The sequence below is a fragment of the Narcine bancroftii genome, chromosome 3 (genome assembly GCF_036971445.1).
Source record: "Narcine bancroftii isolate sNarBan1 chromosome 3, sNarBan1.hap1, whole genome shotgun sequence".
NCBI lineage: Eukaryota > Metazoa > Chordata > Chondrichthyes > Torpediniformes > Narcinidae > Narcine > Narcine bancroftii.
Genome location: NC_091471.1, coordinates 101,124,967 through 101,138,270, shown reverse-complemented (window position 1 = coordinate 101,138,270; position 13,304 = coordinate 101,124,967). Strand labels below are relative to the sequence as shown.

General features: G+C 38.3%; 1 protein-coding gene across 2 annotated transcripts in view; it reads left to right on the top strand.

Moving 5' to 3' along the window:
* pdgfra (platelet-derived growth factor receptor, alpha polypeptide) overlaps positions 1-13,304 on the top strand; it is a 65,136-nt gene that overhangs the window by 16,564 nt on the left and 35,268 nt on the right. For both annotated transcript variants that reach the window (XM_069924657.1, XM_069924656.1), the window contains exons 4-6: positions 7,158-7,424; positions 8,372-8,502; positions 10,058-10,220. In XM_069924657.1, coding sequence (XP_069780758.1) covers positions 7,158-7,424; positions 8,372-8,502; positions 10,058-10,220 — 561 coding nt within the window. The remainder of the gene's footprint in view (positions 1-7,157; positions 7,425-8,371; positions 8,503-10,057; positions 10,221-13,304) is intronic.

The following is a 13,304-nucleotide window of genomic DNA, read 5'->3' as shown; positions in this document are numbered from 1 at the left end:
TACCGGCACCACCTACGGCTCCTAGAACGCTTCCACCAGCGTTGTCTCCGCTCCATCCTCAACATCCATTGGAGCGCTCACACCCCTAACGTCGAGGTACTCGAGATGGCAGAGGTCGACAGCATCGAGTCCACGCTGCTGAAGATCCAGCTGCGCTGGATGGGTCACGTCTCCAGAATGGAGGACCATCGCCTTCCCAAGATCGTATTATATGGCGAGCTCTCCACTGGCCACCGTGACAGAGGTGCACCAAAGAAAAGGTACAAGGACTGCCTAAAGAAATCTCTTGGTGCCTGCCACATTGACCACCGCCAGTGGGCTGATAACGCCTCAAACCGTGCATCTTGGCGCCTCACAGTTTGGCGGGCAGCAGCCTCCTTTGAAGAAGACCGCAGAGCCCACCTCACTGACAAAAGGCAAAGGAGGAAAAACCCAACACCCAACCCCAACCAACCAATTTTCCCTTGCAACCGCTGCAATCGTGTCTGCCTGTCCCGCATCGGACTGGTCAGCCACAAACGAGCCTGCAGCTGACGTGGACTTTTTACCCCCTCCATAAATCTTCGTCCGCGAAGCCAAGCCAAAGAAAGATTCATCATATGCACATTAATGAGACACAAGAGGACATTAAATCACAGATTCCAATCTTTATTATCTGTGTTTTTTAAAAAATCTGCCTTTCCCATTTCACCCAAGCCACAAATTGACAAATGGCCACAAAAACTAATCCTTTATTGCCAGCAGTGACAATGATGTCTAATCCCACTGTGCATAAGTAGCCACATCTTTGTAGTTGTGCTTTAAATTACACAATATTTAATCCCTACCATTCTTCCCAAATACTTTACCAATCATGTCATGCATGCTAATTCCTTATGCAGCACCACCCCAATACTGTGATTAATGGCAGCTAACATGACTCCTAGTGACAACAGGCCCACCTGCCTCACTGGACATACATATACAGCAGTTGTATATGAAGGCCCAGTGACTGGTGCAGAATAAAAAGGCAGTATTGTTTAAATATAAGGACAGTTCCCCTCCTGGGTAGATTCAATCTTTACACATCTAAAGTTTACATATTCAAGATTAATTAAAAATATGTAAACTACAGTTCAAAGTTCCAACAGTAGCTTTAAAGGGATGGAGGGATTTGAGATGTTCTCCTTTATTCTTATATTTTTCAAAATCCAATTAGATTGACGCATTTTTCACAGATAGTTTGTTAATTAGCTCTGACCCCTTCACCTGGAAGACAAGAAAAGCTTTCCAAAATGTTCTGATGCTTGGGTTATTGAATCTAAAATATGAGTGGCAAGTTGGGTGATATCGCTTTTTCCTTTATGGCAAATTGGCTGAGAGCAGCTGAAAATCATTCAAACCAAGAAAATCATTCAAACCAAAAAAATTATTCAAACCAAGAAAAATAAGTTGATGTTTATGATTGTCTAGTTGCTACGCAGTGAGCAGCTAGTTTTCTGAAATTATAGCTCTAACCGAAGCCACGGGGGTGTATTCTTGATCCAGTGCTGGTGTGCCTTTATAATCAAAAGTTCATATTGAGTTGAATAAAGATGGATTTACTTCAGCCAAGGCCTTTAACTGGAAAGCAGACATAACACAAAAGCTGTAATTGAAAAATTAAACACCCATATTCTTGTCTTAATGGAAGGAAGGTTAAAGCATGTGAATCAACCAGAGAGAACAGTAAAAATCAATGTGAAATTATAACAGTCTCCAGTATCAAGAGTTCCACAGAACCTTTTGATGTGGCTATTGTGATCTTTCTTTTTATTGTAATAAAGAAACTTGGGTTATTTTAAAACAACTATACTTTATTAGCTAACGTACATAAGACTGTGTGGAGGCATCCATCTTGAATCTAACAGCACTGCAAGAAACTAGTATCCAACTTCCTCTAATGGTCAGGAGGACACTAGCACTCATTAGCTACATTCCCTTTTCCTTGAGATATTTAACAATGTGACACACTAATATAGTACTCATTTCATTTTAAAGTTCAACACCAACATAAATACAACATCAGCATCACAAACTTTTTAAAAATTTGCAGTTCTTTTTCTTTTAGAGTTTCAGTCTGTCAGGCACTTTGATAATGCGTGTAGATCTTTTTAACACAGGGGCTTGTGTTAGCTCTGCTGGTCCATGACTGTCTACCACTGGTAGTGTTTCCTCTGTGGATGTGCAGGCTGGATCTTCTGCATTTGCCTGTTCCTTAAATGTCTCTTGCATTTTCAGCAGGCTCTTTTGATTCCTCCTCAGAGTTTGACCATCCTCTGTTCTGACAGTGTAGGATCTTGGATTTACTTCATCTAGAACAGTAGCCTTTTTGTCTCAGGTGCTGTTATCTCTGTGTTATGTTATGCCAATGGCCCTAAACTTCTTTCTGACTTGTCTCCATTGCAGATGCTTTTGTTTCCATTCAATATCTTTGACATCTCTGTTCCTGTTTGGGTCTGTAGAGTAGGGAATTGTTGTGTGTGGTTTACCTCCCATGAGACTCTCATGCTCAGGTGGTGAAGCTCTGAAACTCAATCGATCTAAATACTCTCCTGCAAACTTCTGGAATTCTCTACATCTGGATCATGGTCCATTGTCACTGTAGACAATTTGAGGAATTCCATGTCTTGTAAAAATCAATTTCATATATTTGATCACACAAGCAGCATAATCTCTGGATAATTCAATAGATAATCAATAACCAGCAAATAATCGTTTCCATCTATGCGGAGCTGATCAGTCCCAATTTTCTACCATGGTTCTGATGGTACATCAGTTATTATCATGGGTTCCTTTGCCTGCTTTTCATGATGTTTCAAACAGGTGTCACAGCTGGAAATCATCCTGTCAAATGTCAGCATTTATTCCTGGCCAATAAACAGTAGTTCTGGCCCTCCTCTTACGATTTTCCATTCCAAGGTTCCCCTCGTGCACCCTTTTCAGCAACTCTGGTTGCAGTGATTGAAGAATTATAATTCTGCTCTGTTTGAGTAGAAGCCCATTGACAACACTCAGCTCAGCTCTGATGTTGTAGTATGGTGGACATTCTTCTCTAGGCCATCCTTCATTCAGATTTTGGATGACCTTCTGTAGAACTCTGTCCTTTTCTGTTTCAGCTGCCATCTGCTTGGATTTCATGTCAGGCACAGGGAGAGATTCAGTGAGCAGATTCAGGTGGAGATTCACAACTGTCTCTGTGGAACTCTCATTGTGTGCTTCACTCTCCATCATTCACTCTCCATCAGCCAGCACAATAAGTTTCCCTGGTGTATACACCAATTCAAAGTCATAACGTTGTAGCTTCATCATCAATCTTTGGATTCTTGATGACATTTCACTGAAATTTTTCTTGATTATTGCTATTAATGACGTTGTCTGTCTCTGCCATGAATATTGGTAGACCATGCACATAACTGTAGAATTTCATAGATCAGACCCAGACACTCTTTCTTTATCTGTGCATATCGACTTTCAAATGTAATCATCATCCTTGATGTGTGCTCTACTGGCCTCTAATCTTCTCCCACATCCTGAAGTAGTACGGCACTTATTCCATCTTTTAAAGCATCTGTAGATATTTTCGTCCTTCTGGATGCATCAAAGAATGTCAAAAGTACTGGTTCTGTAGTTAAAATGGTCTTCAGTCATCCCCATTCTTCCTTGTGGTTGTCTGTCCACTTGAATTTACATTTGTCCTGTAACAACTTCCTTAGGTATATTGTTTTGGAAGACAGGTTTGGTATGAATTTACCAAAAAAAATTGATCATTGCCAGCACTTTCAATACACATTTTTGTCAGTGTGTCTGGGCATCTCTAAAATTGCTTTCACCTTGCTCTTGTCTGGCTCCATACCTGCCTCTGACAGTTTATCTCCCAGTCAGGTGATTCCAAAATGACATTTTTCTCTGTTTAACTTTAATCGATACTTCTGGATGAGTTGTAGCACTGGCGTTGTGTTATTCTTATGTGGATCCCCACAGGATCATGTCAACCGTGTACACATGTACCCCATTTATGCCTTCTATGAACTGCTCCATTGTCCTGTGGAACACTTTCGGAGCTGAGGAAATTCCAAAAGACATCCTCAGAGTATTGCCCAAATGGTGTATTAAATGTACAATATTTTATGCTATCTTTGTGCAGTTTTATTTGCCAAAAGCCCTGGGATGCATCCAATTTAGTGGAAAACTTTGCACTGGCCATCTCACTTGTAATTTCATCCCTCGTTGGAACGTGATAATGTTCCCTCTTTATACTGGCATTTAAGGCTTTTGGGTCCATACACACGCATAGGTCACTGTTCTTCTTCTTGCCACATACCATTAAATTCACCCATTCGGTCGGCTCCTCCACTTTATTTATGACCCCTAATGATGTAATTCATCAAGTTCCTGCTTGACCTTTTTTAGTGGCACTGGAACAACCTCAGGGCTGTGTATTCTCCTTTAACTGTATCTTATAGGTGAATGGTGGAACTTCAAAACCCCATAAAGATGTCTGGAAATTGATCCAATATTTCCTCTACGCCATTCCGTGCATTGGCGCTGTTAATGTGGTACACCCCCTGGACTAGGCTTAAGTTTTTGCATGCTTTGTCACCAAGCAGTGATTCATGTCCACCTGGGACTACTGCGAACCTGAGGTGGTGCTCCTTACCTTTAACTTTCATCTTAAGTTTACATGTGCCTTTCATGTCAATGCTCTGTCCATTATAGGCTTTAAGCTGTACAAGATTTGCATGGATGTATGTAGGGTCACCATTTCCAAATTTTCAAAAAGGAGAATATGTAGGGTTGGTGTCAGAGCCGTCTAATAGGTGGCATTAATATAACAGCAGGGGGACACAAACTGATGTTTGAAAACTCTCAGTGGTGGCGAGAGGGGCCGTGGTTATGTCGTGTGCTGAAGCTAGTGATGCTAGTGCTGTAAGTAGGGGGTGCACAATAACTCATTTGGGAGGCCATGCCCACAAATGCCACTCCCCCCCCCCCCCCCCCCATTGATGCCGGTCCTGAGGACATGGTCATAGGTTACCATATATACACACACACACACATACATTCATAGTTTAAAAAAAATTAAATAAAATATAAACCATAGTGCAAAAACAGAAATACAAGCAGATGATCACCTTAATTATTGTATTAAATTTAAATTCTAGCATGAAACTTTTTTTTTTGCCTATATAAATCCAGCAACAACCTAGCCATGTGAACATAAATCTGTGATTTTCTGGTAGAACCCTTTTTTCTATTCAATGATTTATCATTCTGCATATTCCATAAATAAAGAACTGAAGGAAATGAATATGGAGCTTCACTCACCCTCCTTCAAAGCCCGTCACTACTCCACTCAACATTGAAGCGCTGATGATCACACCAGAATGATGTGATCCCCCCGTCTGCGGGCCCCCTGTGCGCATATCAACTGGCCCCAGTAAACAAATCCACCGCACATGTGCTGGCCAGCCCCAATAGTCCAATTCATCCTATGCCAGCCAGCACTTGTGCATGCATGCTAGAAGAAACATGGGTGTTTGCATTCCAGTTTTTAAATGTTGTTCTCTTATGCATTGCAGCAGAAGGGTATACCATAGTCCAGATCTTGTGTGAAATATAGCAGTATACTAAAGAATGTTTTCTGTTTAATTTAAAACTTAAAAAGTTTTAAATGCACCCTTGGACGCTGCATTTAATAAAGTAAGTGCCCCCTCCCTTGCCCTTTCTGCCTGGTTTGAGGTGTCACCAGATGGATGACAGAGCGTTCAAAAGCCGGATTGACCAGCCTAAACCTGGATGTTTGGCCACCCTCAATGTATGGCTTTATCTTCATTGCCCTTATGTCGTGCTCACAGATCAAATTGACCTTTGCCCCTGTGTCCAGCTTGAAAGGAATATTTGTTCTATGCTCAACTTCTCATGCTCAGCTCTGTCATGCTTGGGTGTTCAGTTTTTGTTGTTTTATAGTCTTTCTGCACTACCTTGACCACTGAGAGCAGTTTCTTCTGTGGTGTGTTTTATAGTCTGTACACTTTTACTTTCCTTTGGAAAAAACATTGCTATGCATAGTGATTCTGCCCTTTTCACTTATTACAAACTTTATATAGGTGGGGCATTGTTTTGGTGCATGTTGAGTGCCATATAGTTTGCAATTGAACATCTTATTTTTGTTGTTTCTTAAATCTCATTTTTTATGTTTATGTGTGTGGACACACATTCTGGCTGTGGTTATGCCTTCATTTTCTCTGGCTTTTGCACTCTCACCGAACCTTTTTGCATGCTGCAGAGCTAATTCACTGGTGTGGCATATCTTCACAGCTCCAGCTAAGGTAAGCACTGACTCTTACAGCAACCTATCTCTCATTTACTTATAACTAATCCTGAATGCAATTTGATCATGGATAATTGAATCTTGCAGCAATCCAAAATTGCATGTTCTTGCTTTTAATTTCAAGTCCATTAAAAAATTATCAACTCCCTCCAGCTGTGTGCACAAGTGAAGCACATACTTCTTGAAAGTTTCATTTTTGTTTGGTAAACACTGTTTGATAACCTTGTTGAACTTTCACTGGTCTTCTGCCTTGGCAAAAACAAATGTATTTAAAATCTTTAGTGTATGATATCCCAACACGATAAGTAGCAGTACAAGCTTCCATGCATCAGGTTTGCTAATGAGTGCAGGCACAGCATGATTCTTAGTTTGAACAACCTCCACTCATGGCTGATATTTCCAGTCCAATTTACAGTGTCAGGAGACTTTACACTCTCCATACTTCTGCTGATAATGACTGATACACACTCTGCACACTGCTGGTGTTTCTTCCACTCCTGGTATCATGTGATGTTTCTTTTATTGCAATAAAGAAACATGGATTCTTTTATAAGAACTATACTTTATTAGCTACAGGACAAACTCAAAACTGCATGGAGACATCCAGCTTGAATCCAACTGAACTGTAACAATCTAGCCTATGACTCCTTCTAGTGGTCAGGAGGACACTAGCACTCTATCACTACAATTATTTGATATCCTGGAAAATATATTCCAGATAGTTTACTGCAGAGCTTGAAATTTTTTTTTCAAATATTGTTGAAGTGGCGTTATTGTTCAATACTTTGGCTTTTTCTTTTTACAGATCCTGAATATACTTTTATCCCACATATGCATTTTGAAAACGTAGTGATAGTAGCAGAGGGCGAAGTTGCTGTGATTCCGTGTCGAGTATCCAATCCAGACATGCACGTCACCCTGAGGTATCTTAACACTGAGAAGATGATCTCTGTTAACTATAATAATAAAGAAGGATTCAGAGGACTCTTCAAGGAAGGAATATATGTCTGCATCACAACAATAAATGGCATGGAGCACAGATCAGAGGAGTATATTGTTTATACATTTAAAGGTATGGCAACACTTGATGCTGTGTTTCACTAGATCAATGCAAGTTAAAGAATCTCATTTTCTGAGCTTTAGGTATCCAGTCCAGGTTGTAGGGTGAAAGCATATATTTCCAGTACATTATATCTATGAATAATTGTATGAAAGCTTAATGAGAAAATAAAATGTTTCTCATGTGACTAAATTTCAAGGCAATTAAAGGTAGTAATTAACGTCTTATTTTTTGTTTACTTGACCTTTGAAAGATGAAAACAATTTAAATTTTTTAAAAGACAGGGTGGCATGGATAACTTAGTGGTTAGCACAATGCTGTTACAACAGAATCAACCCTGGTTTGAATTTGGTGCTGTCTGTAAGGAGTTTGTACCTTCTCCCTGTAACCTGTATGAATTTCTGCTGGATGCTCCAGTTTCTTTCCACTGTTCAAAATGTAATGGGGTGTAGGCCATTTAGGTGTAATTGAGTGGCACAGGCTCATGGGTTGAACGGGCTTGTTACTGTCTAAATGTAATTTAATTTAAATTTAAAAATTAAAATCAATTTAAAAATTGCACTGATTTAGTACAACATTTTTAATTATACATAACAATTTTACCTGTATAATTCAATAATGATCAACCAGCACAAATCATGAAATTTATGACTAGTCATTATTTCCTTTTGTATAATTGGGGATGTGCCAGAGTATCAAATAACATTTAATATTTTAGGTCTCATTTTAGTCTAATACTGAAAAGTTTGTATTCTTTCTGATAATTCTTTTGATGATAACTTTTTCTCTATTTAGTAAATTCATAAATTATTGAATTTTGTTCAACTTTATTACAAATAACAAGCATAATCTTTTTTAAAAAATGGAACTTAAATTCTTTCCACTTCTAAAAAAAAGTATTTTAAATCTGTTCTCACTGAGATGAGATTTAATAATATTTTTTTGTGTTCATATTTCAGTGGCTAAGGATCTAAAAGTTGAAATCGAAGCTGCTAAAACAGTAGTTAAAGTGGGAGAGAGCATTCAGGTGACTTGTGTGGTAATGGATAATGAAGTCGTGACCATCAACTGGAATTACCCAGGAACAGATGTCAGTAAACTAATTATCTTTTACCTTTCCTCCATAACAGAAAATTAAATTAAAATATTTTTTGGGAAAAACATTTTTATCTATTTAGTATTATAATGATGTAATATTTTTTGCTGGTAAAATTAATATTTTAGTGAATTATAATTATATAAAACTAAGGATAAGATTTAATTCATGGCTTTTGATTTATTATGAATTTAAGCTGGGAATTATTTATTTTTTTGTGCCCTTTGAAAAGACTTTCTAACTGGCCTCCTCCACTCTTCGTAGTCTTTTTCACCTAATTTTTCCTGCTGAAATTTATAACAGGTATTGTGTAAATACACATCTTTCCTCTTAGGGTAATACAAACTATTATAATTTCATGAACATGTTAGTAATATAAAGTAACCAAAATTATAAGTAGACCTTGTCTATTTATGCATGGATTCAAGGAGCAAAATGGACCAGAAAATACCAAATTAGTTATGATTCTACCAAGATATGTTATGTAGAACTAGATGATAACATCCCTATTGCACTCCTGAGACTTGCTGCCTAGACTCTGCGGGTAGCTGAGTGAGTGGTGGCATCTTCTGGGTTATCAAGTGGGTGCCCTCCTTCCTCAGGGTTTTGTTGATAGACCCACGACACCTCCGGAGAATTCAGCAGTGAATCCCAGTGTCCCGGGCTCACCCCCTAGATTTCTTTCTCCTCACCCAGAGCCAGTGACTAGCCTTTTCAACAGGTCTGAAGAGTCCTTTGACTGCTTGTTGGTGTATCTTTCCTCGCACTCCCAACTTCCGGAGTAGCCTTGACATCGATGTGACTACAAATCCTCTGTAAGCTACTTTTAAACCGATTGGACCTTTGCCTTCCAGCCAAGTTGCTGCACATCAGCTGCAAGCTCAGTATACATCAGTTTCTTATGCTCAGAGGCCTCCTCCACTGCATCTTCCAGGGCACTGTAAGCTCGATGATGTAAATGAGATGGAGTGAAGCCGACCACAGCACAAGGTCTGGTACCAAATGGATATCTAGAAACTATGAATTAGCAATCGATAGCCATAACAAAACATTTATTTCAATTATATATTCGTATATTTCTGCATGGTGACTTTCTGATTTTAAATCATTTCTTGAATCAAATTGAAAATTGAAAGTGTATTGATTCTTGGTATTAGACTTGGCTTATAAAATTTAAAAGAAGTTCCACAGTGAAGTAGTAACATAGGTTCTGGCCCACAAGTCTGAACTCCAAAATACATTGTAACATTGCATACAAAATCACCTGGATTTTGCAATCCAAGGGTAAGTATCTGCACTTGATACTAACTTGCATAGAATCATAGAAATTTATGGTGTAAATAAGAGGCTATTTACCAATCATAATTGAGATCTGATACATCCATCCCCCTAGGACTTGAACATCAGGTGGAGCAAGAGCAGGAATATTATTGGACTTTAAACTTGTTCTATTGTTCAAAGAAAGTTCAGGACTGTTGTAATACTATTTATGGCAAACTATAGGAAAGATCATAAATATTCATGTAGATTGCTTGATTCATTTCAAAAGGGCAAGGAAGATCTCAAAGAAGTAAAACGACCATTCATAAAAATAATGAAGACCTTGGAAATTGAGGAAGCCACGCTAGAAGATACTGGAACCTATGAATGTTCTGTATCACATGCAACTCAAGAGACCTTCCGTAAGAAACAGGTTCACATCACAGTTAGTGGTATGTATGAATTAATGTATTTGTTTTCCCTTTCAGTTTTTATTCTGGTTCATGTGTGTAGACATTCTGTTACAAGATCAAACCAGCATCCACAAAGGAGGCATATCACACAGGGGTAAAGATGAACAATTACTTTAACAAAAATTCACCTTCAAACTTTAATTCAAGGAAGGAGTCACGTGATGGAGTAGTAGCCGGACGGTGAACTCCAGCCCTCTCCAGAAAAGTCGGGAAAAACAAGGGAAAACACAAAGGCACAGAAATAAAAGTTAAAGAAAAGTGAGTATAAAGGTGGAAAGAAGATGGCGACAAAAAAAGAAAAATCAAAATCAACGGTAAGAAGAGAGGAAGAGAAGACAACGGAGGAAGAAGGAGAAGGCCTTACCTGTCCGAAGAGGCCCGCTGTGGAGAGAGAAGCCCGCTTCCTCAGGTCGGTAGAAATAGGACTACAAAAATGGCTCGCTGAGCCGAGTAAAAGTGCGCAACCGCGCATGCGCGAGGAGTCGCGCATGCGCGATGCGCATGAAAAAAAACACACCGACAGGAGGGGGGACCAGCTGGGGAGTCGATCTCCACAGCCGGCAACGACAGCTGCAGAACACCTGCAGCAAGAAGAGAACACAGAAGACAATGGAAACAAGAAAGAAGAGAAGAAAAGGGCAACAAAGAAACAACAGATGGCCAACCCAGGGAAGAAGAAGAGGAAGAGTACAGTGAAATAGAAGAAGAAGGGAAAGGCAAGTAAAGGATATACTTTCTCTTGTTAGAGGATACATGGAGTCATTTAAAGAATGGCAGACACAGGAATTTAATGATTTAAGAAGAAGAATAAACAACACAGAAGAGAAAATGAACAAAATAGATATGACCTTAACAGAAATGGGAAAGAAAATGGACAAGATGGAAGAGCGGGCAGTAGCAGCAGAAATGGAGGTAGAAGACTTAAAAAAGAAATTGGAGGAATCTAATAAAAAAACTAAAGAGACACAAGAACTACTAGCTCAAAAAATAGATATAATGGAAAATTATAACAGAAGAAATAACATAAAGATAGTGGGCCTTAAGGAAGATGAAGAAGGCAAGAATATGAGGGAGTTTATAAAAGATTGGATCCCTAAGACCCTAGGATGTCCAGAACTACAGCAAGAAATGGAAATAGAAAGGGCACATAGAGCATTGGCCTCTAAACCACAACCACAACAAAAACCAAGATCTATTTTAGTAAAATTCCTAAGATATACTACAAGAGAAAAGGTACTGGAGAAGACAATGGAAAAAGTAAGAGAGGGCAACAAACCACTGGAGTATAAAGGACAAAAAATCTTCATTTATCCAGATATAAGTTTTGAACTCCTAAAGAAGAGAAAGGAGTTCAATACAGCAAAGGCGATTTTATGGAAGAAAGGGTATAAATTTATACTAAAGCATCCAGCGGTATTGAAAATATTTATTCCAGGACAACAAAACAGACTATTCTCGGATCCAGAAGAAGCACGAAAATTTGCAGAACAATTACCAAAATAGACTGAGGGATGAAGACGGGTAATGAGAGTAAAAATGATCACGATTGATATGTATGTGGGTAAAGAGGTGTAAGAGTGAATAGATACAATGTGCATACGTGAATGTATCTGTACTTAGAGGAAAATATAGATAGTATAGACAAGAATTAATAAGGGAAGGTAATGGAATAGAGAGAATAAGGAGGGAATTAAAAGAGTGACCTTTGTTACATATGAAAAGCGAAATCTTTTCTGGGGGGGGCTGGGTGGGGGGGAATAGCGGTCACTGGAAAATCAGTTGACGCTTGCGAGTGAATTCGCAAACCCAAATGGAGAGGGGAGATGTGGTTGTCCGACAAGGGATAAAGGACAACTCAGGAGGGGAAGGGGAGATTGGGGATAAAGAAGATATAAATAGGAGAATAAGGAAAATGTTTGATGTTGTAGGAATGTTGTCTTATAAAGAGTTTAAAATAAGAAAACAGAAATGGAAAAGTAGGAAAGGTAATGACGGAAAAACGGAAAGAGAAGATAAACAAAGTATAAAATGGCTACGCTGAACTATATGACTTTAAATATTAATGGAATACATAACCAAATTAAAAGGAAGAAACTACTAAATTTACTGAAAAAGGAAAAAATTGATATAGCATTTATCCAAGAAACACACTTAACTGAATTGGAGCACAAGAAAATAAAGAGAGATTGGGTAGGACATGTAACAGCAGCATCGTATAATTCAAAAGCAAGAGGAGTGGCTATATTAATTAGTAAAAATGTGCCATTTAAAATAGAAGAGGAAATAATAGATCCAGCAGGGAGATATGTGATGATAAAATGTCAGATATATTCGGAGTTTTGGAATCTACTTAATGTATATTCACCTAACGAAGAAGATCAAAAGTTTATGCAAGATATCTTTTTGAAGGTAGCTAATACGCAAGGGAACATACTAATAGGAGGGGATTTCAACCTGAATTTGGATTCAAATATGGATAAAACGGGGAAAAAAATTAACAGAAAGAACAAAGTAACCAAATTTATAATTAAATCAATGCAAGAAATGAAACTTTTGGATATATGGAGGAAACAAAACCCAAAAGAAAAGGAATACTCATACTACTCGGCTAGACATAAAACATACTCAAGAATAGACCTATTTTTGTTATCAGCTAGTATACAGGATAGAGTAAGAAAAACAGAATATAAAGCTAGAATACTATCGGACCATTCACCCTTAATATTGACAGTAAAGCTAGAGGACATCCCTCCAAGAATGTATAGATGGAGATTAAACCCCATGCTACTTAAAAGACAGGATTTTAGAGAATTTATTGAAAAACAATTAAAAATGTATTTTGAAGTAAATACGGAATCAGTGGAAGATAAGTTTATACTATGGGATGCAATGAAAGCATTCATTAGAGGGCAAATAATAAGTTATGTAACCAAGATGAAGAAGGACTATAATCAGGAAACAGAGCAGTTGGAAAGGGAAATAGTAAATATAGAAAAAAAATTAGCAAAGAAGGAAGTTACAACTAAAAGAAGAGAATTGGCGGATAAAAAAATAAAATATGAA